We start from the raw sequence: 26,832 nt of genomic DNA on the forward strand, positions 1-26,832 counted from the left end.
TGCAAATAGACAAACTTTACCTTCTATCCCTTTTGCAATGTCTTTGACAAAGATATTGAACAGAACCGGTCCCAAAACCGATCCTTGTGATACTCCTTTTAACACCGTTCTTTCTTCAGAATAGATTCCATTTACCATTATACACTGTCTCCTGTCAGTCAACCAGTTTGCAATACATGCCACTAACTTGGTGCCCTCTCCCAAGCTTCTCATTTTGGTCACTAATCTTCTGTGCTGGACTGTATCAAAAGCTTTGCTGAAATCCAAGTAAATCACATCTAGTACTCTTCCACGATCCAATTCTCTAGTCACCGAATCAAGAAAAAAAAAAATCAATCAGATTTGTCTAACAGGACCTTCCTCTGGTGAATCTATACTGCCTTAGGTCCAGCATCCTACCAGATTGAGGACAATTCATTATCCTTTTTTTCAGTAGAGTCCCCATTAATTTTCCCACCATCGAGTGAGGCTAATCAGTCTGTAGTTTCCTCTCTGCCCCCACTCTTGTGAAGTGGAACAACCAATGCTGTTCTCTAATCTCGCGGCACTACTCCCGTTTCCAGGGATCTATTGAACAGGTCCTTCAGCAGACCCACCATTCCATTTCTGAGCTCCCTCAGTATCCTGGGATGTACCTCATCCTGCCCCATGGCCTTGTCCAAATTCAGCTTTCCTAACTCTTCCCATACATTCTATTATTTATTATTATTTATGATTTAAAATGAACTTTTTCAGGCACTTCAAAGTAGATTGCATTCAGAGAGCTCATGATCTTTTTCCTGAGACAATGGAGGGTGAAGTAACTTGCCCAAAGTCACAAGGTGTAACAGCGGGATTTGAAACTTGACTGCCCAAGTTCACAGCCCACTGCTCTAACCACTAAGCCACTCCTCTACTCCACACGCTTCTGAGAACAGAGTTTCGTCTGTTCCACCCATATCTAAGTTCTTGTCAACCATCAATGTTCCTCCTTCAGGGTCTTCTTTAATGATCACCAAAGTGAAATATTTGTTTAATATTTCTGACATTTATCTCTCTCCACACATTGCTCCTTGTCGCTTTTCAGTTTCACTATACCACCTTCTTTCTCTATCTGAAAAATGTTTGATCACTTCACTTTTTCTCTTTGGCACTCCTTCCTTCTGCTTGACCTTTTGCTTTTCTGATTTCTTTCTTCAGCTCCCTCAGTTTCACCAGGTATTCTTCTCTGTCTTTCTCCTTTTGGAATCCTTTATACTTCTTGAACACTGTTCGTTTTGCTTTTATTTGTTCATCCTTCTTTGAGAACCAGATCAGTTTCTTATTCCTTTTACTTTTGTTTACTTTTATAACATATAGAATTGTTGTCTTTGTAATTTCTTTTAATTTGGCCCACTGTTGTTCCACCTCCATTTTTCCCCAGTTTTTTTCTCCAGGTACGTCCCCATTTTGACAAAGTTCATGTTTTTGAAATTCAAAACGTGGGTCTTTTCCTGGCGTGTAGCCAGATGGACTCAGAACGAATGGGTATAGTATCCGCGTGCTAGCAGTTGGAGACGGATCTGACGTCAGCACGGGTGTATATATACCCCCACAGGAAGCGTAGCAACTTAGTAATTTCCGTCTCCAAAGCAGTTTGGAGAGCCTGCACGCTCGCTGAGCGTGTTTTCCAAATCTACTTTCTACTTTCTTTCAACTACAACCATCGAGCCCCGCACTCCTGCGATGATACCCTAAGGTCCCTCCCCCAGTAGAGTTTCCCAGGCTGATTTCCGTGATCTCCCGGAGGTTTAAGTCCTCGGTCCGGTGGCCGAATCGCGGCAGGGACATAGCCCCCGGGCGAGGTTCGGATGAGGCATACGAGGCGCCTCGGTCCCGGCGTGGACGAGGCAGCGGGTGCATATCCTCAAACGCGGCGGTGAAGGTACTTGCCCTCTCCCCCCGCAGCCGGAGACCGCCCGGGTTCCAGCCGGGAAGCGCCGAGGATCAGGTAAGGCGTACATCTCTTATTTCTGGTCTTCGAGGAACAGAGGATCGGCGGCGTGGCACGCCGTGGAGGGCACCATTTTGTGGGCCCGTAATAGGCGCAGCTCTATTCCTCCTTGTGCGTATATTGCCTTATTACTGAGAGCATATTGCATACCACTCAGCGTGTATTGCTAACCGCATATTGCTGAGAGCCTATTGAATGCCATTGAGCGTGTATTGCTAACCGCTTATTGCTGAGAGCCTATTGAATGCCATTGAGCGTGTTTTGCTAACCGCTTATAGCTGGGAGCATATTGAATGCCATTGAGCAGGTATTGCTAACCGCTTATAGCTGAGAGCATATTACATACAATTGAGAGTGTATTCATGACCGCCTATTGCTGAGAGCGTATTGCATATCATTTATTTATTTATTTTATTTTAAAGGCTTTTATATAACGGAGTTCATGCACTAGTGCGTTCTTAAGCGCCTGTTGTATTAGGCGCATATTGCTGCCGCATATTATTGAGCGCCTGTTGTATTACGCGCATATTGCTGCCGCATATTATTAAGCGCCTGTTGTATTAAGCGCATATTGCTGCCGCATATTACTATTGTGCGCCTGTTCTCTTAAGCGTATATTGTGGCTGCTTTTCATTCAGCGCATACTTTTCAATGGAACAGAACGCCTCAGCGTCTTCAGCGGGGGCGCCGCCTGCCTCCGGCATTAAAGCCCTCGGCCTCTGCTCTGCATGCCAGCTTCGAGCCACGCACAGTGAAGAGCCAGACTCCCTATGTGCCCAATGTGAGGAGGCTGTGGGACCCTCGGGCCAGGACCAGTCTCAGCCGTGATTTGCTGACAGTTCCCCAGGGGCTACCCCGGATTTAGCGGGCAGTCTCGACCAATCGGGAATCCCGGGGGATCTTGTACCCCGGCGATTAGAGGCTGCTTCAATTTCCTGGGTGGATCTCTTTAAGGGGATTCATGCCTTTGTACAGATGCAAACGGCTTCCCGTCCAGGCCCTGTGGTTCCTGCTGTTCCTGTTGTTTCTGCGGTTCCTGCGGTGGCTGCGACTGCGGCGGCTGCTGTGGCGGCTGCTGCGGTGGCGGCTCCTGCGGATCCTGTTCCTGGACCCTCACGCCCTTATCGTGAGCGGGACCTCCCGCCGCTGGACAGCCCAGATCAATCAGACTAGGAGTTTTCACCGGATGAGTCCGAACTCCCGGACGAGGGGGAACTTCCCGCAGGGATTGAGCCATACAGAACCATGAGGCGGTTCTTCCCTAAGGAGGATCTCTCCGACCTGGTGTCTGTGTCTGGCGGAGTTGGATATTACAGGTCCTAGCGCTACGGTACCCTCTGCACAGAACCCCCTGCTGGAAGGTCTTCGTCCTACAGCCCGCCATTTTCCATTCTTGCAAGCAGCACAACAACTGATAAATTTAGAATGGGCGGCACCAGCGGCTTCCTTCAAAGGGGGCCGGGCCCTGACGGGCATGTACCCATTGGCACCGGCTATCCAGGACCTGCTGGCGTGCCCTCAGGTGGACGCCTTGATTAGCGCTGTGGTCAAGCGCACTACCATTCCAGTTGAAGGGGGGACGGCCCTCAAGGAGCCTCATGACCGGCGACTGGACGCCATTCTGAAACAGACCTTTGAGGTGGCAGCTCTCTCTTTGCGGATTGCAACCTGCTGCACAGTGGTGACGCGTGCCTGTTTGTCTCAGGTCAGGAACAACGCTCCAGCAGCTGACATGGAGTCCACTCTCTCGTTCCTCATGGATGCTGCATCAGATCTAGTCCGAACAACAGCCAAGGGGATCTCATCCTCCGTAGCCGCCAGGAGGCAGCTCTGGATCAGGAAATGGTCAGCTGATGCGCCTTCGAAGACACGCCTCACCAGATTGCCCTTTAAGGGCTCTTTCCTATTTGGCAGCGACCTGGATAAACTGGCCAGTACATGGGGCGCCTCTCCAGTGCCTAGATTGCCGGAAGATCGGTTCAGAAGGAGCCAGCGCGCCTTTCCAAGGCCCTCCAGGGGCAGGAGTTCACAGCGCTTCATTCCTTACAGGAGTCGCTACCAGGCGCCGTGTCCTCAGGCCAGGAATCAGTCCTTTCGGACCAAGCAGCGCAAGAGGGGAGCAGGCCCGGGCTCAGGTCCCGGCCGCGCCTCCCAATGAAATTCCGCCGATTCATCGGGGGGACGGAGCCATAGGGGGCAGGTTAACCCTCTTCTACCCCAGATGGGTCGAGATTACGTCGGACCAGGGGGTCCTCGCCATCATCCGAGAGGGGTATTATCTGGACTTTGATCATCTCCCTCCGGACAAGTTTGTGGAATCTTCATGTCCCATACACAAGAAGGCGGCATTGGAAGCTACCTTGGCGAGGCTCCTGTCCTTGAAAGCCATCATCCCAGTACCTGCCTGGGAAGTGAATTCTGGACACTATTCCATTTATTTCATGGTACCCAAGAAAGGGGGCACCTTTCGGCCTGTGCTGGACCTCAAGTCAGCCAATCGATACTTACGGGTCCCGAGGTTTCGCATGGAAACTCTGCGCTCCGTCAAGAATGCAGTACAGCCAGGAGAATTCCTCACGGCATTAGACTTGTCTGAAGCCTACCTGCATATCCCGATCCATCCGGATCATCAGCGCTACCTACGCTTCAAGGTTCTAGGACGCCACTTCCAATTCCGGGCTCTGCCCTTCGGGTTGGCCACGTCACCGCGGACCTTCACCAAGGTGGTCGTCGTGGTAGCAGCAGCGCTCAGGCGGGAAGGAATTCTGGTCCATCCCTACCTAGACGATTGGCTGATCAGGGCGAAATCACGAGAGGAGAGCCATCGGACAACCGACAGTGATCGCCCTTCTGGAAAGCTTGGGCTGGGTGATCAACCTCAGCAAGAGTTGCCTTCAGCCTTCCCAGTCACTGGAATACCTGGGAGTACAGTTCGACACCCAGGCAGACACTGTCAGTCTCACTACCAAGAGAAGGTTAAAACTCCAGACGCGTATCCAGTACTTGATGGGAGCCAGTCGGTCCATAGCTTGGGATTATCTGCAGGTTCTCGGTCTCATGGCATCCACCCTGGAAGTGGTACCTTGGGCAAGGGCCCATATGAGACCTCTACAACACTCCCTGCTCTCTTGCTGGAGTCCCCGTTTACGGAACTATTCCACGCACCTACCTCTGCCTGCCAGAGGGTCGAAGATGTCCTCTCCCACGTGGACTCTGCTCACCACAGATGCCAGCCTGAGCGGCTGGGGTGCACACTGCGAAGGACTTACCACACAAGGGCGGTGGAACAGAGAAGAGTCAGCGTGGAACATCAACCACCTAGAGGCTCGGGCAGTTCGATTGGCATGTCTTCGATTTGCTCACAGACTGAAGAACAGAGCAGTCAGAGTGATGTCCGACAACGCCACCACAGTGGCATACATCAACCGTCAGGGCGGAACCAGAAGCCGGCAGGTATCTCTGGAGATCGCCCCACTGATGGCTTGGGCAGAGGCGAATCTTCAGGACATCTCCGCCGTCCACATTGCCGGGAAGGACAACACCACGGCAGACTTCCTCAGCAGAGAAAGCCTAAATCCGGGAGAGTGGCAGCTGTCACCCACAGCCTTCCAGATGATTGTGGATCACTGGGGGATTCCGGACATGGATTTACTGGCGGACAAGTCCAATGCTGAAGTACCCAGATACTTCAGCCGCAAGCGCAACCCGTTCTCACACGGAATCGATGCCCTGGTTCAGATATGGCCTCCAGGGACTCTGCTATATGCCTTTCCTCCGTGGCCTCTGCTGGGCGCCATCATCCACAAGATTCAGAAACACCGGGGCCTAGTTCTTCTAGTGGCACCAGACTGGCCAAGAAGACCCTGGTACGCGGACATGAGAAGACTACTGGCAGGGGAGCCTCTTCCCCTGCCTCCTCTCCGGGACCACCTACGTCAAGGTCCCATCCTCCACGAGGATCCAGCTCAATTCTCTCTTACGGTCTGGCCATTGAGAGGGCTAGACTGAAGAAAAGAGGTTACTCGGAGCCCGTGATAGATTCTCTTCTCCGAGCACGTAAGTTTTCCACTTCCCTCACCTACGTAAGGATCTGGAGAGTATTTGAAGCATGGTGCGACACTCATGGCGCCAATACTCATGCGACCACAATACCTATTGTGTTGGATTTCCTGCAAGATGGACTTCAGAAGGGTCTCTCCCTCAGCTCCATCAAAGTCCAGGAGGCTGCGCTGTCTTGCTACGGCCCCAGGAGGGATGGCAAGACCATCGCCAAGCACCCAGATGTTTCTCGCTTCCTGAAAGGAGTCAAGCATATCAGTCTGCCACTGAAGTGGCCTGTTCCTCTGTGGAACCTCAACCTTGTTTTGGATTTCCTCGCAGGATCCACCTTCACACCCCTTCGGGGCCTGTCTCTCCGGTCTCTCACTTTGAAGATGGTGTTCTTGCTGGCTGTATGTTCAGCACGCCGCATCTCAGAGCTACAGGCACTGTCCTGCCGTGATCCCTTTCTGAGAATCACTCCAGAGGCTATCCATCTTCGCACGGTTCCCTCCTTTTTACCTAAAGTGGTTTCACAGTTTCACCTTAATCAGACTATATCCTTGCCTACCATGGCAGGTTTGAAGAAATCTGAAGAAGGGCGTTTGCTACGCCATCTCGACATAGGCAGACTGCTGCCTAGATATCTGGAAGTGACACAAGAACTACGAAAGACAGACCATCTGTTCGTCCTGCACAGCGGGAAACGACAAGGGGAAGCGGCCTCTCGGCCCACCATCGCCCGCTGGATTAAAGAAGTTATCAGAGCAGCTTTCTTGGAGGCTGGGAAGTCTCTGCCTCTACAAGTCAAGGCTCATTCTACCAGAGCACAAGCGGCATCCTGGGCGGAATCCAGGATGCTGTCGCCTGCAGAAATATGTAAAGCGGCGACATGGTCCTCCCTCCATACCTTCTCCAGATTCTACCGTCTGGATGTCCAGGCCAGGGAGGACTCAGCATTTGCGAGGGCGGTACTACATGGTCCTCAGGCAGCCTCCCGCCCAGGCTGGGAGTAAAGCTTTTGTACATCCCATTCGTTCTGAGTCCATCTGGCTACACGCCAGGAAATGTTGAGATTACTTACCTGATAATCTCCTTTTCCTTAGTGTAGATAGATGGACTCAGCATCCCGCCCAGCTGCCTGTGTACATGGGTTTCACCGATTCAAGGTAAGCCATGTATGTCATCTGTTTCCATAAGAGCGTACACTCTACCAGGTGTCAACGCCTTCCGGTTGGGAATGCTGGCGGTCTCCAGCTACTATCAATTGGTCAGGGGAATCCTGTTTCACTTTTCACTGAGCGTCAGTACACACATCCATAACAGCTTTTGCAAGGAAGATTACTAAGTTGCTACGCTTCCTGTGGGGGTATATATACACCCGTGCTGACGTCAGATCCATCTCCAACTGCTAGCACGCGGATACTATACTCATTCGTTCTGAGTCCATCTGTCTACACTAAGGAAAAGGAGATTATCAGGTAAGTAATCTCAACATTGTGTGACTTCTTTGTATCCTGTTCACGATATCAAACCATACCGTTTCAATATCACTGGTGCTCAGTTGAGCACCAGGTCAAGTATCACACACTCCCTCATGGGTTCTATTACCATTTGTTTGAGCAGAGCCTCTTGAAGGGCATCCACTATCTCTCTACTTCTCGTAGATCCGCAGAAGGATTCTCCAGTCTACATTTGGCAGATTAAAATTTCCAACGAGCCTAAATCATATTACATTTGGGTATGTAACAGTTACTACCTCTACAAACTCAGTATGCAGCTTACATTAAGAAGCCCTGTTTAAAAATACCAGTACTGGTTTGAATAAAGGAGTTGACCTTTCTTCAAACGGTATTTGTGTGGTTTGTTATTTTTCTGCTTCAGATATTCTGCTTTCATGCCCAGAATTACTTCCAAGTGCTGTCCTCTAGTTGTCCACTAGATGTCACATTCAGATCAGTTTTGGGCTTTATATAGGTACTTTTGGTGCTTCAGCAGTATTTATAGCTTATGGCATCTTAAGAGCTCAAATGTAATAAAAGATGAAAAGCATATTTTCTTTATTCATGCTCTAAAAAGTTTAACTCTTCATGCAGTAAGCAAATGGAATGCAAATTCATCAGGAGTTAAGATGAACATGAGTAAAAGCTTTCTAAGCTTACTGCATGTTTTTAAATTGACCAGATACCCTAAAATTAGCGAAGTTAAGAGATTGCACTAACTCAGATATTTTTTAACTTCAAAAAATTGGAAGCTGTCTGGTCCAGCCCAGGAACTGTGAGCCAGAAAGCTTTTGCCTACTTACCCTACCACCTACTTAAAATCCACCTACCTACCCTTCTAACCCACTCACTTAATCAACCACCACACCTACCCTACAAGGCCCCCCCCCCTCTGCCCATGCTTATCTGTCCTACAAAATGCTGCCTCTCTTTATTTCTGTCTTCACCACCGATCATTTAAAAATAGTTGGGGTTCACTTGAGGTCCAGAACCACATTGGCATACCACCATGGGATAACACAAGCCCCAGAAATGTGAATTAACTTTACTCTCCTTCTGGGGAGAGAAACCAAGGAGGACTTGGGAATAGCAGTGATGTTATCAAACCGTACCTAACATCCATTTAAACGCTGGCCTTCTGGCATGCAGTGGGAGAGAAGCCAAGGAGGACTTGGGAGTAGTGCTGAGTTTGCTATGCCATTTGAGGAGTGATGCATGCAGTGCTCCCTTCAGATTTGGACACTTGACATTGAGCTCAGCTGATTCTCCCTTCCCCCATTGAGTCGAGTGGTGATGTCTTTAACCCTAGCATCTATTTAAATACCGGCCCTGTGGGGCGCAGCCGAAGACACGTGCCAGGAGAGCAAGACCCTAGGATCAAATGGGGAAGAAAAGAAAGATCAAACCACTGACTTCTTCTCCTGCCCCTATTATGGTTCAGAATCCAGTGGATGATCATGTTCAGTGGACATTGGACTTATGCAGGTGCAATTTGAGTATCGAGCCTCTGTTTTAAGGGCTTTTCTGAGGCTGAATGTTGCGATCGTGGGGGTGTAGTCGCTTGCTCTGGGGGGATATGAGCCCTTGGACCTCGGCGTGGCTCAGGGAGGAGCCCCAAGGCACACACTGTGGGAGGTGTGAGTGTCCAGGCACAGGCTGGAGCTGGAACAAGGCTGGATCAGGATCAAGATGTGAAACACCATAGGAACTGGAACGAGGCAGGCTCAGACCTCCGCTGAACCTACACGCACAGGTGAGACCCAGCAATGCAATGCTGGTCTCAAGAGTAGCCCTTCGGCCACCTCGTAGCCCTTCCGGACCCACTGCTTGGGAACGACGAATGCATGAGGCCAGACGGAGGCTGAGGGCAGGAACATGATGAGACATGGAACTGAGAAACTTGGAAGACTCAGATGAAGACTTGAGGAACTTGGAAGACTCAGATTCAGGCACTAGTACAGGGGTGAGTACTGCACCGCAGCACGCCCTACACAGCTGCCTGTGGCTGGTTGCGGCCCATGCCGGAAGCAAAGCAGACTCCAGGTGAGAAGATGAAGACTTGAAGCTGGTAACATGACGAAGATTCAGGAGAAGCCTGCACCAAGGCGTGCCCTACACAGCTGCCGTGACTGGTTACGGACCACGCTGAAGCGGAGCAGGCTCTGGCTTGAGTCTGGGGCATTGACGGAAGCAGAAACAAGGAACTCCGAAGACCAGGAACAGGATTCAAGACTCAGGATTCAGAACTCTGATTCAGGAACAGACTATGCATTAAAAGCAAGGGCCTTTTGGAGACTTGCGCTGCAGATATGAAGACAGGCCTTGTGCCACGAAGTGCCCTACACAGCCCCCCCATAGGCTGGTCATGGACCACGACAGGTGGACAAGAAGGAACCTGGAAGCAGGATGAAGAGCCGGAGACCAAAACATCAGGACCAGGACTGGAACATCAGGAACACAGAACATCAAGAACACCAGACAGGCAACAAAGGAGCTCTGACAAAGAACAGGAACATCCACGGAGACCAGGAACATCTAACGAAGAACACAGAACCATCTGGACAGGAGCAGAGCATGGAAGACCTTGTCGGATGAAGAGGCCATGGACAACCATGAAGATCCAATGCGAAGGCCCCAAGGAAGTGGAAGCGAGCCCTTATATAGGGCTGAAGATGGCACAGGCTGATGACATCCATTGGGGCCACGGGGCTTTTCCCATCGCTGGCCCTTTAAATATTGAGAAGAAGCGCGCACCTATGCAGGAGCCTTGGACAGGCAGAGAGTAGACAGCATCGCTGGCAGTGTCCCTGCCACGAAGAGGAGACATCAGCAGCGGCACTGCAGGCCACGAAGGGCAGTGACAGTGGCGGTTTCCCAGCCAAGAGGAAAACAAACAGCGGGTAGTTCCCCTGCCGCGCAGGGAGGCAGGGTCGGCACCAGCTCCCCGGCCGCACAAGGAACCAGGGCTGGTACACCACTGATAGCAGCGGCAGGCAGCACCAGAAAATCTGGGCCACACGGGAGTGGCCAACAGCGGCGGCAGCAGCAGGGCTGGCGTTGGGTAAGGGTGAGTGAGCTGCTCGCGGGCCTGTCCCGCGGCAGCGAGTGCAACACTGAGGTGGCAGGAGACACCTGGACAACAGGTCAGATTGCTGATGTGACTTTGTTATTGCTTACTCCTGTTAATCCAGTTGATTCCAAATCCATATGCTGCAGGGAAGTGATACAGAAGATTTCTGATGTAATATCTCAGCATTTAGACCTGGTGGTTTCCCGTTCAGAACTCAAGAAGTTCTCCTTCTGTCTGTCATCTCTGTAGATACTGGAATATTTCCAGGAATGGAAAGGCCTACATATAGTGACTTAGTATTCAACCCCCTAAAAAGTCAGATTTGTGTTGATTACAAATGACACACAGATTGCAAACCAGTATGCTCCTAAGGTAAATTTTCAAAAGTCACAAATAATTATTTCTCTGAATTTTTCTGTAAAATAAAACTAAAAACTGAAAAATGTTTGCATAAGTATTCACATCCTTTTAGATTAGTACTTGATAGAACCACCGTTTGCTGCAATAACAGCTTTAAGTCTGATGGGGTAAGTTTCTACCAGCTTTACACACTGTTGGCAGTAATTTTTGCCCATTCTTTCTAGCAGATTTGCTCTAGGTTGTTCAAGTTGGTTGGATGATGCTTATGGACTGCAGTTTTCAAATAGTGCCACAGATTCTTGATTGGACTGAGATCTAGACTTTGACTTGATCATTGTCGAACATTCACCTTTTTGTGGTTCAACCACCCCTGTGTTGCTTTGGCCTTGTGCTTGGGATCAGAGTCCTGCTGAAAGGTGAACTTTCTCCCAAGTTTTTGTTTTTTAGCAGACTGAAGAAGGTTGTCTTTCTATATCTCCCTGTATGTTGCACCATCCACTCATCCTTCAATTTTAACAAGATGCGCAGTCTTCACTGAGGAAAAGCATCCCCACAATGTGATGCTACCATCCCCATACTTTAAGTTTTGAATTTTGGTCAAAATCCTCCATTTTTTTGACTGATCTGACCACAAAACTTTATCCCACATTTTAGCTGGGTCACACTAATTCTTTTTGGCAAACTCCAGATGTGGTTTTTCTTCAGTAATGGCTTCTTTCTAGCCACCCTCCCATGCAGGTCAGTTGTGTGCAGAGCTCTTGATATGGTTGACTGGTGAACCTCCACTGAACTCTGTAGCTCCTTCTAAGTGATTGTTTGCCTCTCTGTGGCTTCCCTCGCAAGTCTCCTCCTTGCTCTGATAATAGGTTTTGAGGGACGACCTTGTCTAGGCAGTATCTGGGTGGTATGATGCACCTTCCATTTCTTCAGAATTGATCCAACAGTGCTCACTGGGATATTCAAGCACCTGGATATTATTTTGTAGCTTTTTCCTATCTTGTGCATGTCTAACTTTCGTTAATTTTCTTAGCATGCTTTTTGGTCTTCATTTCCACAGCTTTCCTTCAGATTCTCAGTCTGACCAATGATATTGGAATTAGGGGGTCTTTTATCCAGAAAAGCTGACCCCTTTTTTTTTTTTAAATAATTCACAGTTAGAGGCCAATTGTAAGCCAACTGTTAGGGCAATATCTTTCATCTGTGTAAACTTGGAGCTTCCACAGCACAGGGGTTTGAGTACTTATGCAAGCAGTATTTTTCAGTTTTTAATTTTATTTTACAAAAAATGCAGATAAATAATGACTTGTGACTTTGAAAAGGTTTGCAATAAACATAGTGACTGGAACAATCTGTGTAAATGTCATTTGTAATCCACACAAATCTGTTGTCTTTTTTAGGGGGTTAAAAAGTTTTGCAACCAACTGTACGTTACCCTAGCTGATATGTGGAGGATGATGGCCAATTTTGATAAAACCTTGACTTATTCAGTAAATCAAATTAGTATTTTTTTCATTGAAACTAGATGACTTTTTTTTTTCAAAATAATTTTTCATTATTGGGAAAAAAGTGACAAACAGTAAAACTCGCACTGCAGGTATAAGCAAAGTATATTTATTTATTTATTGGGTTTTATATACTGGGGTTCCTGTATGAGATACAGATCACCTCGGTTTACAGTGAACGGTAAACTTTGCTCATGAGCTGTACATAGAACATTGATCATGGGCTATACATAGAACAGTAGATAACAATGGAAAACAAGAACAGTAGAAAACTTCGCTCGTAGGCGATGCCAATATAGAGGTAACGGGACTTGGCACAAACTGGTACAAAGGGTACATTAACTTCGCTCAAGGGCTGTGTATAGAGCAATATGGGCTGTACATAGAGCAATATGAGCTAAGACAGTCTGGAAACTATGTATGCAGGGGGGGCAGGGAAAAGATGGGGAGGGGCACTAGTACAAACCAGAGATAAGTACATAGTATCAGTCACTGAACATCAGCCGCGGCTCACTCCCAATTATTTGCATATGCCAGTTCCCCTAGCCATACCTGCAGGAACATCCAACACCCCAAAACCAGTCTTTACCATTCAAACCGTATATCATTCATACCACCCCCGACTCCCCCCCTCACCCCCACCCCCTCCACTGCTGCCCCCCCCCCCCCAGCGACCACAGGTTGTATCCAACCAGAATCATATCCAGTAGCTCGTAACCCTTCTTGAACAGTTATTGGCAGCAGACCAACACAGGCTTGCCAACACGCATGGTATCTTTTATCAGGTTTACATTTGCCCAATACACAGTCCAGCCGTTCAAGTTGAAGAGTGAAAGCCAGTCTTTGGAACCAGGCTGAGACACATCCGGAACTGCCCAGTCGGAGAGTAAAGTGCGACAGGCCAAAAGGACAGCCACTCTGCTAAATTTGTCTTTTGCATGATTAACCTCAGCAGAGCAGGCCTGTGGACTGGACAGCAGAAACTGCCCAGTTGCAGGTACCGAGACATCTGTGCATTGTAATATGACATCCGATACTAATCCCCAAAAAGCAGTCAAAGTAGGGCATCGAAAAAGCCGGTGTAGAAGTGTACCCTCGTCTGCTCTGCATTTCATACAAAGAGGAGAGTCCGTATACCCCATCTGGAAGCAACGAACATCAGTGCAATAAATACGGTGTAATATTTTAAATTGCACTTCCCGAAGTCCAATGTCTTTGACCTGTCGATGTAATGCCGTAAAACACTGTTCCAATTACTTAGGAGAAAGGGGCATATTGAGTTCGTTGGACCATTTAACTGCCAAATACTCTAGACGACTATTCACTTGCATGGACCGTCCTAGTTTGGCCCAGCCAGAGATCGTGTTCTTAAGAAGAGCTGCATCAAACATCTTAGTTGCAAATGTTGATTCCGCCGCTCGAATCTCCGAGGTCCACTGCAGAGATGACAAATAATGTCGCACTTGCAAGTAGGCAAAAAAATATTTGTTAGGTAACTGATTCGTGGCACTCAAAGCGGCATAATCTAATAATACATGTGTATCATGGTCATAGAGGTGACAAGCATAGACTACACCCTTACGAGCCCAAAATTGAAACACTGCGCTACAATCCCTCCCCGGCACAAAATTCACATTTCCTAACAAAGGCATCAACATGGAGACTAATCCCGTCCTGCCTCCCCGCAAGCGCAGCCACTGCCAGGCCCGCATACAGGGATAAAGCAGTATTTTGGGAAAAGTTAGCGCTCGGCGCACGCTCTCACTTGTTTGAATAAGACCCAATGGCGACCAGGGGGCAGCCATTCGAGTCAAGAGACCAGGCTCACAATATTGATAAGTATCAGTAATCCACTCCCCCACAAAACGGAGCTGGCAAGCGGCATTATAAAGCCGAAAATCTGGCAACCCATATCCCCCCCCGCTCCCTGGGACAAGTGAGCGTTGAATATGTAAGGCGTGCTCTCTTCCCTCTCCACAAAAATGCTTGAATAGCAGCAATATCCGCTGCTTTCAACCAGCAGGGGGTCATATTTAAGACATAAAGTACTTTAGGAACAATTACCATTTTGATTAATGCATATCGACCAAACAATGACAACAGCAGGGGGCCCCAAGCAGTCAGTTGTGTCTGTATCTTATCCAAAACAGCGTGAATATTGAGCTCATATAAGGTCCTCAAGTCTCTAGGAATCCATATTCCAAGATATTTGAGTTTGCCAGCGGCCCACTTAAAGGGAAAGGGGCCATTCCAAGTATGCTGCAGCCGAGGTTCCAAAGCTAAGGCTTCTGACTTTGCAAAATTAATTTTTAGGCCCACCACCCTCTGAAAGTGGCCGAACAAATCAATAATTACCGGTATACTGGTGCAAGGTTTGCCCACAAAAAGCAAAATGTCATCAGCAAACATTCCCAACTTAAGAGGGTGGTTGTTAAGACTAATACCACGCACCCTACGATCCCCGCGTAGTCGACTAGCTAGAGGATCAAGAGCCATTATAAAAAAGCAATGGGGAAAGAGGACACCCCTGTCGAACCCCTCAATGTAAAGTGAAAGAGGAAGTCTGGATTCTATTCACCAAAATACTAGCACTAGGGTTACTTTATAAGATTTCGAGCCACTGCAGAAATGCCCCCGAGATCCCATACTGGCGCATCACCCAAAATAAATATTCCCACGAAAGGGAGTCAAACGCCTTTTCAGCGTCTGGGCTAAGAATCACTGCCTCCTCTTCTGGGTGGTAACTAAGAGATGCAATCAGTCTCCTCACGTTGTGCACCCCCTGACGGCCCCGAACAAATCCCTTCTGATCTCCATGAATAATAGTAGGAAGAAGGCCACTCAATCGCTCTGCCAAGATAGCTGCCAACAATTTAATATCAACGTTTAATAAAGATATGGGCCTGTAAGAGCCCACGTCCAACGGGTCCTTTACAGGCTTTGGCAGAACTACTATGACCGAGTGGTTTAAGGCAGCAGACAGGGAGTTAAGGTGTAACATTTCATTGTAAAACTTATGGAGGCGAGTCAGCAACGAAAATTTGAGAATTTTATAAAACTCAGAACCCAGGCCATCCTGACCCACTGCCTTGCCCAATTTTAACTTATGTATGGCCATATGCACTTCCTGTTCGCTAATGGGAACATTGAGCTTCCCTAATTGTTCTGGAGCCAACTGCGACCACGGAAGTGTTTGGAACAATGCCTCGGTAGCCATTGGATCCTGAGGCTTTTCCGCATAGAGTTGTGATAAAATTCAAAACACCTAGCAGATATATCACTTTGGGCCGTTCGATGACGACCCTGCCGATCTCGGATACCCACAATTGCCCTCCCATGATCCCGAGTCCGCACTGTGTGCCAGCAGTTTACTGGTGCGATTTCCATACTTATACAGCTGATATTGATAATACCTGAGAGATTTAGATGCCTGTTGGTGTAGAAGGCAATTCAGAGCTTCTCATGCCTGATCAGCCTGGCCCTTAGCTTCTGGGGTCATACCAACCACATGTTTCTGTTGCGCATCTTTAAGAACCTTTATGAGCTGCAATATTTCATCCTGGTACCCAGTACTCTGTGCAGGAGTTTAAAGTGAATTGCACTATTGTCAGCTTTCCCGGGAGGTGGCATGCACGAAGTCTTGCTAATGTGTTAGCAGAAGAAAAGCTAAATAGTGCACCGCTGCTGCTGCCACTCCGCCCAGCAGCAGTTGAATATTGTGTGGAAGAGAAACAGAATCGATTTTGATCAGGAAGTTATAGAAAATCCTTGCTCTATAGAGCTTTAAAACCTGGTGGAAGCCTGCCAGAGTCAGCGCCAAAGTTCAGATCCTTCCTGAGAGAGGAAAAACACCTAGGACAACACCCAAAAGAAAAGTAAAGCAGGTATAATGGTTCACAGAGTTAGGGTACTCTCACTTCCTTGCAGGGCCCAAAAAGGCAGCCTTTTCAGCACCTTAAGGTGGAAGAGCTCCCGAAGACGGCCGCCATCTTGACCACGTGGGACACTCACCTCCCGGCACCGATCAGCAGCCGGAGCACCCTTCACACCTCCGGGGTTTTTTTGCAGCAGCACGGCAGGGTGAGAAGCCCTTTTTTCATAGAAATTGCCGTCTGGGCACCAGGTTAGAGGTGGTAGAAACGTGGGAAGGCCGGCGGGCCGTCTGCCATTTTGTGAGTGTTTTGCCGCGCGCTCTCCTCCCCGTCTTTGTCACCACTACTTGCTCCGTCGGAGGCAGGAAGCGCTTGTCCCCAGAGGCCCCGACCTTTAAGAAGCCGGTCTGGGCTAAAGAACTGAAAATCGCCACGGTTAGAAGGGGTTATTAGGGAGAACCGGGGGAGGGGGTCCCGGAGCTCAAATTACGGTCTCCCTTGCCGATGACGTCATTACCGGAAGAAAAAACTAGATGACTTAAGATTAAAGTGCCTGAGAATACAGTTTCTGTCCTTCATCCTCAATTTATAGCACTACAAGCCTCTAGTATGTCCCTTATTAAGGTTAGCTTAATAATTAATAGTCATTTAGAATTAGTGGAGAACATTCAAAGTTTGAGAAATTTGCATCTTCTAAATTTTCCTGTAGACTGTTGTCAGCTGTTTTTTAAAAAAATATTTATGAGGTGTTATCTATCTTTGATTACCAAAGTACCTATATTATCTAGGATTTACTATCTCCCCAAATGAATGATGGATACATTGCTTCCTATAAGTCCAGGGGCGACTACTTTTCTTGAGGCCTCAGTTGATATTTAATCTAGGGCCACACTGTTGGTTTACTTTTGTGCAGAGCAGGATAGGGATCTTCTGTTTCAAAAATATTTTAAGTGTAAAGGATTTTCTTTTTGAGGACTAAGAATACAAATTCTCGGATGTTTCCCCAGTTATTCAGTCATGGAGAAAACAAGTTTTTCTCTTAAGGGAGAATGTGTTGGCTTTTGGAGCCCCCTTTGTAAAGTTTCCTTGCAACTGTACGATTACTTATCAAAATTATTATTACAGATTTTGTTATGGAAAAAAGTGTGGGCTGCTGATATGAGGTAATATGGCAGTAATCACTGATATGATGTGTACTCCGAAGAGAAAACCGTGTTAAGTGGAGTGCTACAGGGTTCAATATTGGGATAGGTTCTGTTCAATATCTTTGTGAGTGACATTGCAGAAGGGATAGAAGGTAAAATGTGTCTATTTGCGGATGATACTAAGATCTGCAATAGAGTGGACATGCCTGAAGGAGCAGAGAGAATGAAAAATAATTTTAAAAAGCTTGATGGGTCACATGATGTGGTGAGCTAGGGTGGAAGCTTTCCTTTGAGCTCTGGGTGCCACAATCCCTCATCTGTCCTAATCGGAGCTATAACAGCTGAGCCCCTCACGATTCTACCTAGATTGGCTCGGAGTACATGTCCATCGTCCATTTTATGCAACATTCCCCGCAATTGATGGCAGCGAAAGGAGGAAAGAAGGAGAAAGGAAAAATCTTTAGGGACAGAGGTAAAGAATGGCGGCTGCGCCCGAACAACAAAGCACTTCCCCCTCAAACGGCTGCCACCATTGCAGAGATCGGAGAGGCAATTCTTGCTGCGCTGGACGAGAAGCTGGCAGGTATATTCTCCCAGCTAACAGAGGTAACAGCAGCACACTCTGAGTTGGGTCCGCGGCTGGATCAAGTGGAAGGCTGAATTTTGGACCTAGAGGATGACTTGCCAGCAGTGACCACAAAAATGGCAACACAAGAGAAATTGCTGACAGAATGCTCAAACAAATTGGATGACCTAGAAAATCATGCTAGGAGGCCTAATCCACAGTTTTTAGGTCTCCCAGAGTCCATTGAGGACAGGAATTTGAGGGACTTTTTGGAATCCTGGCTCCTTAAGGCCTTAAATTTACCAGACCTGGCACGAAAACTTTGCATAGAGATAGCTCACCATCTTGGGACCTGAAAGGACTCAGAAACAAGGCCACATATTGTAATAGCTAAAGTGCTGAACTTTGCTCATAAGCAGACGATCTGCCAGGCGTATAGGAAATACACCAAGATCTCCTACAATTCTCAATGGGTTCGGATCTTCAAAGATTATTCGGTGAGAGCGTCGGCACTCCACAGAGGCTTTTCTCAGGTCTGCTCTCTCTTGTTTAATATGCAAATTTGGTTCTCTGTGCAATTTCCAGCCAAGCTTAAAATCTGGCATGAAGGACAGATAAAGCGCAAAGATTTGTGGCTGCATTATCTAAATGACTTTGGCTGGTGACCATCAGTGCTGTACTGGGAGCATCCTGTACTTTTGCAAGAGGTCCCTGAGATGTTTAGTGCACAGATTCCCTGTTGGGACATGCTGACTCTTCATGGTGCACTGACCCAGCCGAACTGGGTTTCAGTTCTTGTTTTCTTTTCAGAAGTTTAACCATAGTTTTAAGGCTGAGTGCTCAGTTTTTTTAGTTTGACGCTCGTTTGCCTCAACCTGACCTTTGTATCTGTTTTCCCTTTGTTTTTATAAAAGGCCATACTGTCACTGGCATTTGTAGACATTTTATGGGAGTGTGGCACCCGACCACACATATGCGACTCTTCTCCCTTGTTTTTCAAGGGTTTTGATTTTGACTTGGTGTGAGTGTTTAGAGGGGAGGGGGGAATGGGATTTGGGGTTTCATGTTGTTCACTGTTTAGTCAGGAAGGTAAAATAAGAGATAAGGTAAGGAAGAGATTAGATTCCTTTGGGGAAGCTATGTGGTGGTTACGTTTTCTGACCAATTATTTCATTGCTCTTTTTATGTCTATTGGGGATGGTTATTGGTGGGTGACTCTCAGTGTGTAGGGGTTGTTATGTTCCTTTCTCCTCTGGGTTTTTCTTATGAGGGATCTCCATAGGAGGCTAGGCTGGGGGCCTCCCACTGTTCTATTGAGGTTTGTTTAGGCTTTGCAGGTCTCACATTTTGGGGGTGTCATGAATAAGTTGATTTCTTGGAATGTTAATGGGTTAGCTTCCCCCATTAAAAGGAAGAAGGTACTGCAACATCTGAAGAGATCCCACACCTCTATTGCTTGTATCCATCTTTCTGGCGTAGAGAGTGAGAAGCTGAAAAGGGAGTGGGTGGGCAGTTGTGTATATTCTGAGACGAGAGGGAAAAAAGGGGGAGTTGCTATTCTAATTCATAAATCCACCAACTTCCATATTATCAAAAATATTTCAGACCCAGAAGGCAGATTTATTGTTCTCAATGGGGTCTGGAATGGTAAAGAGGTTTCGAATGCACCAAAAGAGCATTCTCATGGCTTTTTCATTAAAGTCCTGGATATGTTGTTAAACTTGCAGGGTACCTTATTTTTGGTGGGCAACTTAAATTGCCCGCATGATAAATGTCCCCCCACTAGGAGCAGAAGTAGCACTCTGGACAGGGGAGTTGCTTTCTTATGCTGGCATCTGGGTCTTCTGAGTGGTCACCCAACCCTGTCCTGGGGGCCCATCAGCCAGTCAGGTTTTCAGGATATCCAGAATGAATATGCATGAGAGAAAATTTGCATGTTATGAGATATTGTTAATGTCTGTTTATTCACTTAAACTCAATAAAAATGGTTTGCAAAAAAAGAAAGTTTGAAGAGTGGTTGAAGAATTGGCAGCTGGGATTCAATGTCAAGAAGTGCAGAGTCATGCATCTGGGGTGCGGTAATCCAAAAGAACTATATGTGATGGGGGATGAAAGACTGATGTGCATGGACCAAGAGAGGGATCTTGGGGTAATAGTATCTGGAGATCTAAAGCCAGAAGAATGCTGGGATGCTGAGAGAGAGGAATAACCAGTAAGAAAAAGAGGTGATAATGCCCTTATACAGATCCTTGGTGTTTACTTCTGGAGTCTGTATTTCACAAAGACAGGCTAGAGGCGGTCCAGAGAAAGAGTGCCCAAAATGGTGTGGTGTCTGTATGAGAAGACCTATGAGGAAAGGCTGAAGATTCTGAATATATATACACACTTGAAGAGAGGAGGTGCAAGGGGGGAGATATGATACAGACCTTCAGATACCTGAAAGGATTTAATGATGCACAATTGACAAACTGTTTCTGATGGAAAGAAATCAGTAGAGTTCATGAAATGAAACTCCAGGGAGGTCAACTCAGAACCAATGTCAGGAAATATTTCTTCATTGAGAGCTGGGTGGATACCTGGAATGCCCTTCTGAAGGAGGTAGTGAAGGTGAAAACAGTGAAAGAACTGAAAACTGCATGGGATAAACATGAGTATCCCTAAAGACTTACAGGATGAAAATGAAGAAATAAGTGCATGGGGGTAAACTGCTGGTTTGGCGGTTCCTATCCTTATCCAATAAGCCTTCATACTGTTGATGCAACTCCATCAGTGCTCTCTGCTTCAATGGCAGGGGAAAAGGGGAATTAGATTGAGACAGCAACCAACGAGGGCCCTTTTTTTTTTTTTTTTTTTTTTTAAATTTATTAATCGCTTAACACAATTGGCCTAAGCGATGTACATAATTACACACATAGCATTACAATAAAAGTTAGGCAAAGACTAAACTCCACAAAAATTTAAATTAACAAAAATTAAATAATAAAGAGATCATCAACATCAAGTCAGCAGACAAACCATTGTCACATTTGTATATGAAGTCAGATGACTAACTCCATGAATGACATTAACGTTCCATGAATGCCTGTAGATCTGGGACTTTATTCCCCTACTATGAGCATTAGTGTACATAGCTTGCCTTTTCCCCCCATATTTCCTATGAAACTGATTAAGAAATTTTCTTTATAGCAACTTGAGATGTACCGTAATGATACGGTACATCTCAAGTTGCTATAAAGAAAATTTCTTAATCAGTTTCTTAATCAGACCGTAGAAGCCCTGACTTCTACGGTCTGGGGAAACAAATAAGCATGGGGGTAACTTGCTGATGTGGCGGTTACTACCCTTAACCGATAAGCACGATACTTTTGATGCAACTCTACATTGCTCTTTGTTTCAATGGCAAGAGGTAACGGGGAATTGGATTCAAATAGCAACCAATAAGGGCCTGACTTTAATGGACTGGGAATGGGGGAAACCTGCACAGTGTGGTAGATGCTACTGTGGCCTTGCTGGGCAGACTGGATAGACCATTTGGTCCTTTTCTGCCATCATTTCTATGTTTCTATGTAAGTTGTTGATTACTACATTTTGTTTTATACTCCTAGTACTCCCTGTTCTCTCCCTTTCTATATCCCCTAGATTTTCCCATCCAGCTAATGACTCCTTGGGGCACTCCCTCCATTTTGATAAAGTTAGTTATCCTCAATTCTAGGGCCCTTGCCTTAGAATGAACCTTCATCTTTTGTGTCCTGATATTGAACAACCATCCGGTGGTCACTGGTTCCCAGATAATCATTCACTACAACATCAGCAATACTGTCCCCATTGGCAAGCACCAGGTCCAGTATTGCCCCCTTCTGTGTGTGTTCTGTTATCAGTTGACAGAACAGTTCTTCTTGCAGAGATTGCAGAATCTCCCTGCTTCTAGAAGATACTGCAGTTGGGATGTCCCAATCAAAATCTGAAAGATTGAAATCCCTTAGCAGCAGCACTTCCCCTTTCTCAGCAATCCTGTAAATATATTCTATTCAATCTCTATCCATCTCCCCTGTCTGTGATGGAGGTTTGTGTATTACACCAATAGAAATAGATATTCCATTCCATGTTTCCAGATTAACCCACAGTGCTGTTGCTTTAATACTGTTTTTTTTTTATACATAATGCCAAGCTGCCTCCCTTCCTTCCTTAACCAGTCCTTCCTGAATAGATTGTAGTCAGGTATAACTAGATCCCAGTCATAATTTTCCATGTACCAGGTTTCTGCGACAGCTACCCTTTCTAAATCAGCTTCCATGAATGCCTGTAGATCTGGGACTTTATTCCCCTACTATGAGCATTAGTGTACATAGCTGCCTTTCCCCCCATATTTCCTATTTTTATATGTATTTAATGCTTTACTTACCTTTGGGTTTTGTTCACCCATCCCTGAGATTCTAGTACCTCCTCAGTAGGTTTGCCATTCTGTATTGAAAAGGTGCTGCGCTCCTTCTTAAACAAGTGGATCCCATCTCTGGCTCAGCATCCTTGAAATATCTCATGATCAAAGAAGCCAAAATGCTCATGTCGACACCATCTACGCAGCCATTCATTTATCTCCTCAGTGCAAGCTTCCCTGCCTAGGCCTTTATTCCTAACTGGAAGGTCTGAGGAGAATACCACCTGTGCACCTATCTGCTTTACCCTTTCTCCCAGAGCCATGAAGTCACTTATGATATGATCTGTGTGATGGAACTATGCCATCTTTAGATAGAAAAATGGAACTTGGATGTAGGGCTAAAATTAAGATGTAGAGAATGCAAGAAGAATATGAAGAAAGGCACCAAGTTCTGTTATACAACTATAAACTGTTTCAGGTGAACTTTCCCACATGTTTTGCAAAGTTTTTGACTATATCTAGCTTTTATTGGAGTGTGATGAAGAGGTATGTGCATAAATCAAGGACTTTTGGGACAAAAAGATTGAGATATTGTGGGCATGAAGGTATGTTTTATGGCAGCCCTTTGTCTCTTGGGAAAATTGAGCAATTTTAGTTCTGGGGCACGCAGGTGTAAGCTATGTGACCAAATGATTCATACAGCAAGGTTCACCACATTGATGACCTGGAACTCTTCTCTTGGGATAGCACATTGGTGCAAACAACTTTGCCATAGCTACTGTGTTTTGCAGCATATATGCTAGTTTCTACAATACTTATATATGGGGTAGATATTGGGTTTGTGTGGGTCAGCCAGTGACAGGTCATTGAAAAAAAACCCAAATATATGGGGCTCTCCCAGATTTAGTCAGGCTGTACCAGACTGTGGAAGGGAAGATAGGCATTAATGTATGCTGAACTTATATCTGATTGTCATGTAGCTTTTGATATGTGATAGTGTGCTCTGTGTTTTCTGCCTGTTATTAAAAATAAAAGTTGAGTTAAATATTTCCCCTTCTCCCCCCACAGTACACAAATCTTGTGTGTACAAGATTTATCCATACAAAAAGGAAGGTGTTCCAGGGCAGGAATGAACTTTAACTAGTGTAAGCACACATATTGAGCTCTATCATGCTAAAGTTACACGCACAAGTTTGGTCAGAAAACTTTATCTGATTATATTCAGTGGGAGACTTGTGCATGCAAGTCCTACTGAATATCCAGGACAAGTTATAAACATGATGCTCACTGTATATCTGCATTTTAGTAACTCATGCCCCAAAGTATGGCTATTTTGTGATGTAATCCATTAGAGAGAGCATAGCAAAGCTACAGTAAGGAAAATGAAGTAATGCTTTTACCAATGGCATATTTATTCCCCTTCAGGATTTGTGTTATCACACTAGCAAAGTCACATCCTCTTCTTCAAAAGGGAAGAACAGTTAAGAGTATTAATTACCAAATTAGTGCCAACTGCAGCAGGCTTCAAAATAAGGTCTCTGGAAAGTCAAAGAGGGTAAGATAGACTGCTTTCCTTTCTGACATTTGCATGATTGCATAGCTACCAGTAATGTAACTTATTTGCTTTTTTTTAGGGCTCGGAATGCCATCCAGTACATTAATCCTAACAGACTGCCATATACAAAAATTGCTGCTTTTTTTTCAAGATTTGTAGCCACAGTAAATAATAAATGTAGTATCTATGAAATTCAGACTGCTGTGATATATTAGTTGGATATCATAAAACTCAGGGAAATTCAAACTGCTGTAAACAAAACATTTATATTTTAATATACATTTCCTTGCTTTGTTTTTTAATCCAGGGTGCTCAGTTTCTAACAGAACTTGCTCCATTGTGTCGGATTTCTTGCTTAGATGGAGAGGAATATACCATATATAGGTGAGTTATCCTCTGGCTTCACAATACCATTTCAGGTCTGTCTTGGTGCTAGTAGAGATTGGTGCAGGAAGTCCTAAAAATTTATCTATTTCCAATTACCGCATTTGTGCTAGCCATCTATTGCTCTCTAGTGGAAGAAAGCACTTTGACTGTACCTTGATCATTTTGTTTTATAGGGAATGGTTGAGTTAATGTTTATATAGTAGAAGGTACTGCAAATAAATAATATATTCATGTACTGTATGTAACCCTCACCACTTTGCTGCTGTCTTGCAGTTTAGGGTGTAGATGAACTCTCTCTTGTACTTTCATTTGTTCTGTCTCCTGAGAATGCAAGTCGAGACCAGTTGTGATGGTTGTTTTGCTTCTGTGCATAGCTGTACTGCAGGAATAGACTTGGAAAAACTGTTATATTTCATACCATCAAAGGGCTTTAACACTATTAACCTCAGCCAGATTTGAGTTTCTGACTTTGCTTACAAGGTCTGTTTACATCTTTCTCTAGATTAGTAACCATCCAAGTCTTGTTTTCCAAAATCGGACTGATGTAGCCATAGTATTGCCCAACTATTAAAATATATGCACAGTCATTGTAAATTCTTTCTCCCAGGACAAGCAGAATGGGTAGTCCTCACATATATGGGTGACATCATCAGATGGAGCCCTGTCACGGAACACTTTTGTCAAAGTTTTTAGAACTTTGACTGGCACACTGAGCATGCCCAGCCTCCCACTAACCCTGTAGCCACCAGGGGAACTCCCTTCAGTCTCTTTTTTTTCCGTGCAGCAGTTGCCCTCGCGGTTTAGGAGTTCTGTGAGAAATTTCTCACAACTTTCCTCACGGAACATTTGAAGTTTAATCTTCCTAAAATCACCCTTACTGGGGTCCCCCATCGTGCACCATTCCCTCCGGGGCTCGGTGTTTCCCTGTAGTTTGCGGTTGATTCCCTGCGGCATTTCCACACGCCCCCCTTTTTTACTATGGTGACCGGGTTCAGAAAATGCCCCGAATGTCCGAGGATCATGTCCATCTCGGCCCCACACATCATTTGCGTTTTGTGTTTACGTCCCTCGCACGACATTCGTCGATGTCCTAGTTGTGCACAAATGACCCCCAAAGGCCGTCGCACTCGTTTGGACAAGATGGAGCACTTATTTGGTTCAAAATGTTCTGCTCCATCGACACCAGTTCAAGCGCCATTGACCTCGGAGACATCTTAGAGCGGGTGACCATCACTAACACCATCGAAGACATCGGCATCATTGTCCTCTGTGCCGGAGTAGGACCATACTGAGCACCGAGGGGAAACACCGGTACCAATGGGCGTCGCTGACCGGTGCCGGCACTGATACAGCAGCAGCATAGACTTCCACCGAGCTGCCTGCGAAGAGGGCCTGGGGAGAGAAGCCCCCATCCTCCTCTGGACTCGGGACCTCTGGGCGTTCCCCACTGATACCGGTGCAGGGCACCGAGCCTCCACAGACCTCAGTGGAAGCTCCGGTGATGCCTAGGCTGCCTCCTATCCCGATTGCCGTGCCACCCATGGCAGTGCTGAATGCCCTACAAGGCTTTCAATCGCCGCCAGTGCTGGCCCCCATACTGGCACTGTAACAGGCTCCATTGATGTTCGCACCGCTTGAGTGCCTCGACACAGAGTCGTCCATCGAGGCCTCTGCAGGTCCCGATACCAATACCGGGTTCCTCAGAGGAGGAAGAATCGGTTCCCGGCCAAATGCCTCCTCAGGAACCACTGATGCCGGAACCCATTCCAGGTCCATCAGGACTATCTGTGCCCAAGTGCACCTCATTTCCCCCGGTGCCCTCGATGCCAGTGCCGCATCTATCTATGCCTTCCCGCCTCTCGGCTTTGGCATACTTCCTCCAGCAGGAAGTCCTCCAGGGGAAGGGGAAAGTCCCTATGACCCATGGGGAGATGCATCCTCAGATGATTCTTCACAAACTTCCGAGGAGTTGCTCTCAGAGCCTTCACCCCTGGAAGAGAGGTGATTATCTCCTCCGGAAGTCCTCTCCTTTGCCAATTTTGTCAAAGAGATGTCTGAGACTATTGCTTTTCCACTGGTGACGGAGGAAGATTCTCGCCACAAAATGTTGGAGGTCTTACAATTTGTAGATGCTCCAAAGGAGATAATGGTGATACCAGTGCACAAAGTCCTTCTTGACCTCTTGCACCACCTGTGGGACCATCCAGGTACTGTACCTCCAGTCAACAGAAGAAAGACAGATGCTACGTACCTGGTCCAGCAAGCCCAGGTTTTCAGAAAAGTCAGCTGCCCCACCATTCTGTAGTCGTGGAATCAGCTCAGAAAAAGGCTAAACTATCATGTCCACATTCCTCTGCTCCTCCTGGTAAGGAACAGAGGCATTGGATGCATTGGGACGAAGAGTTTTCTATGGGTCCATGTTGATAGCATGAATAGCAGCATATCAATTATACATGAACCAATATAATAGAAATCTCTGGAAACAAGTT

The 26,832-nt window shown here is 46.5% G+C and overlaps 1 protein-coding gene across 5 annotated transcripts in view; it reads left to right on the top strand.

The window, feature by feature from the left end:
- Nucleotides 1–26,832, top strand: part of ABITRAM (actin binding transcription modulator) — a 124,518-nt gene that overhangs the window by 94,011 nt on the left and 3,675 nt on the right. For all 5 annotated transcript variants that reach the window (XM_029589987.1, XM_029589984.1, XM_029589986.1 and 2 more), the window contains 2 exons: nucleotides 23,827–23,956; nucleotides 24,264–24,340. In XM_029589987.1, coding sequence (XP_029445847.1) covers nucleotides 23,827–23,956; nucleotides 24,264–24,340 — 207 coding nt within the window. The remainder of the gene's footprint in view (nucleotides 1–23,826; nucleotides 23,957–24,263; nucleotides 24,341–26,832) is intronic.

Source organism: Rhinatrema bivittatum, chromosome 2 (genome assembly GCF_901001135.1).
Source record: "Rhinatrema bivittatum chromosome 2, aRhiBiv1.1, whole genome shotgun sequence".
Lineage (NCBI taxonomy): Eukaryota > Metazoa > Chordata > Amphibia > Gymnophiona > Rhinatrematidae > Rhinatrema > Rhinatrema bivittatum.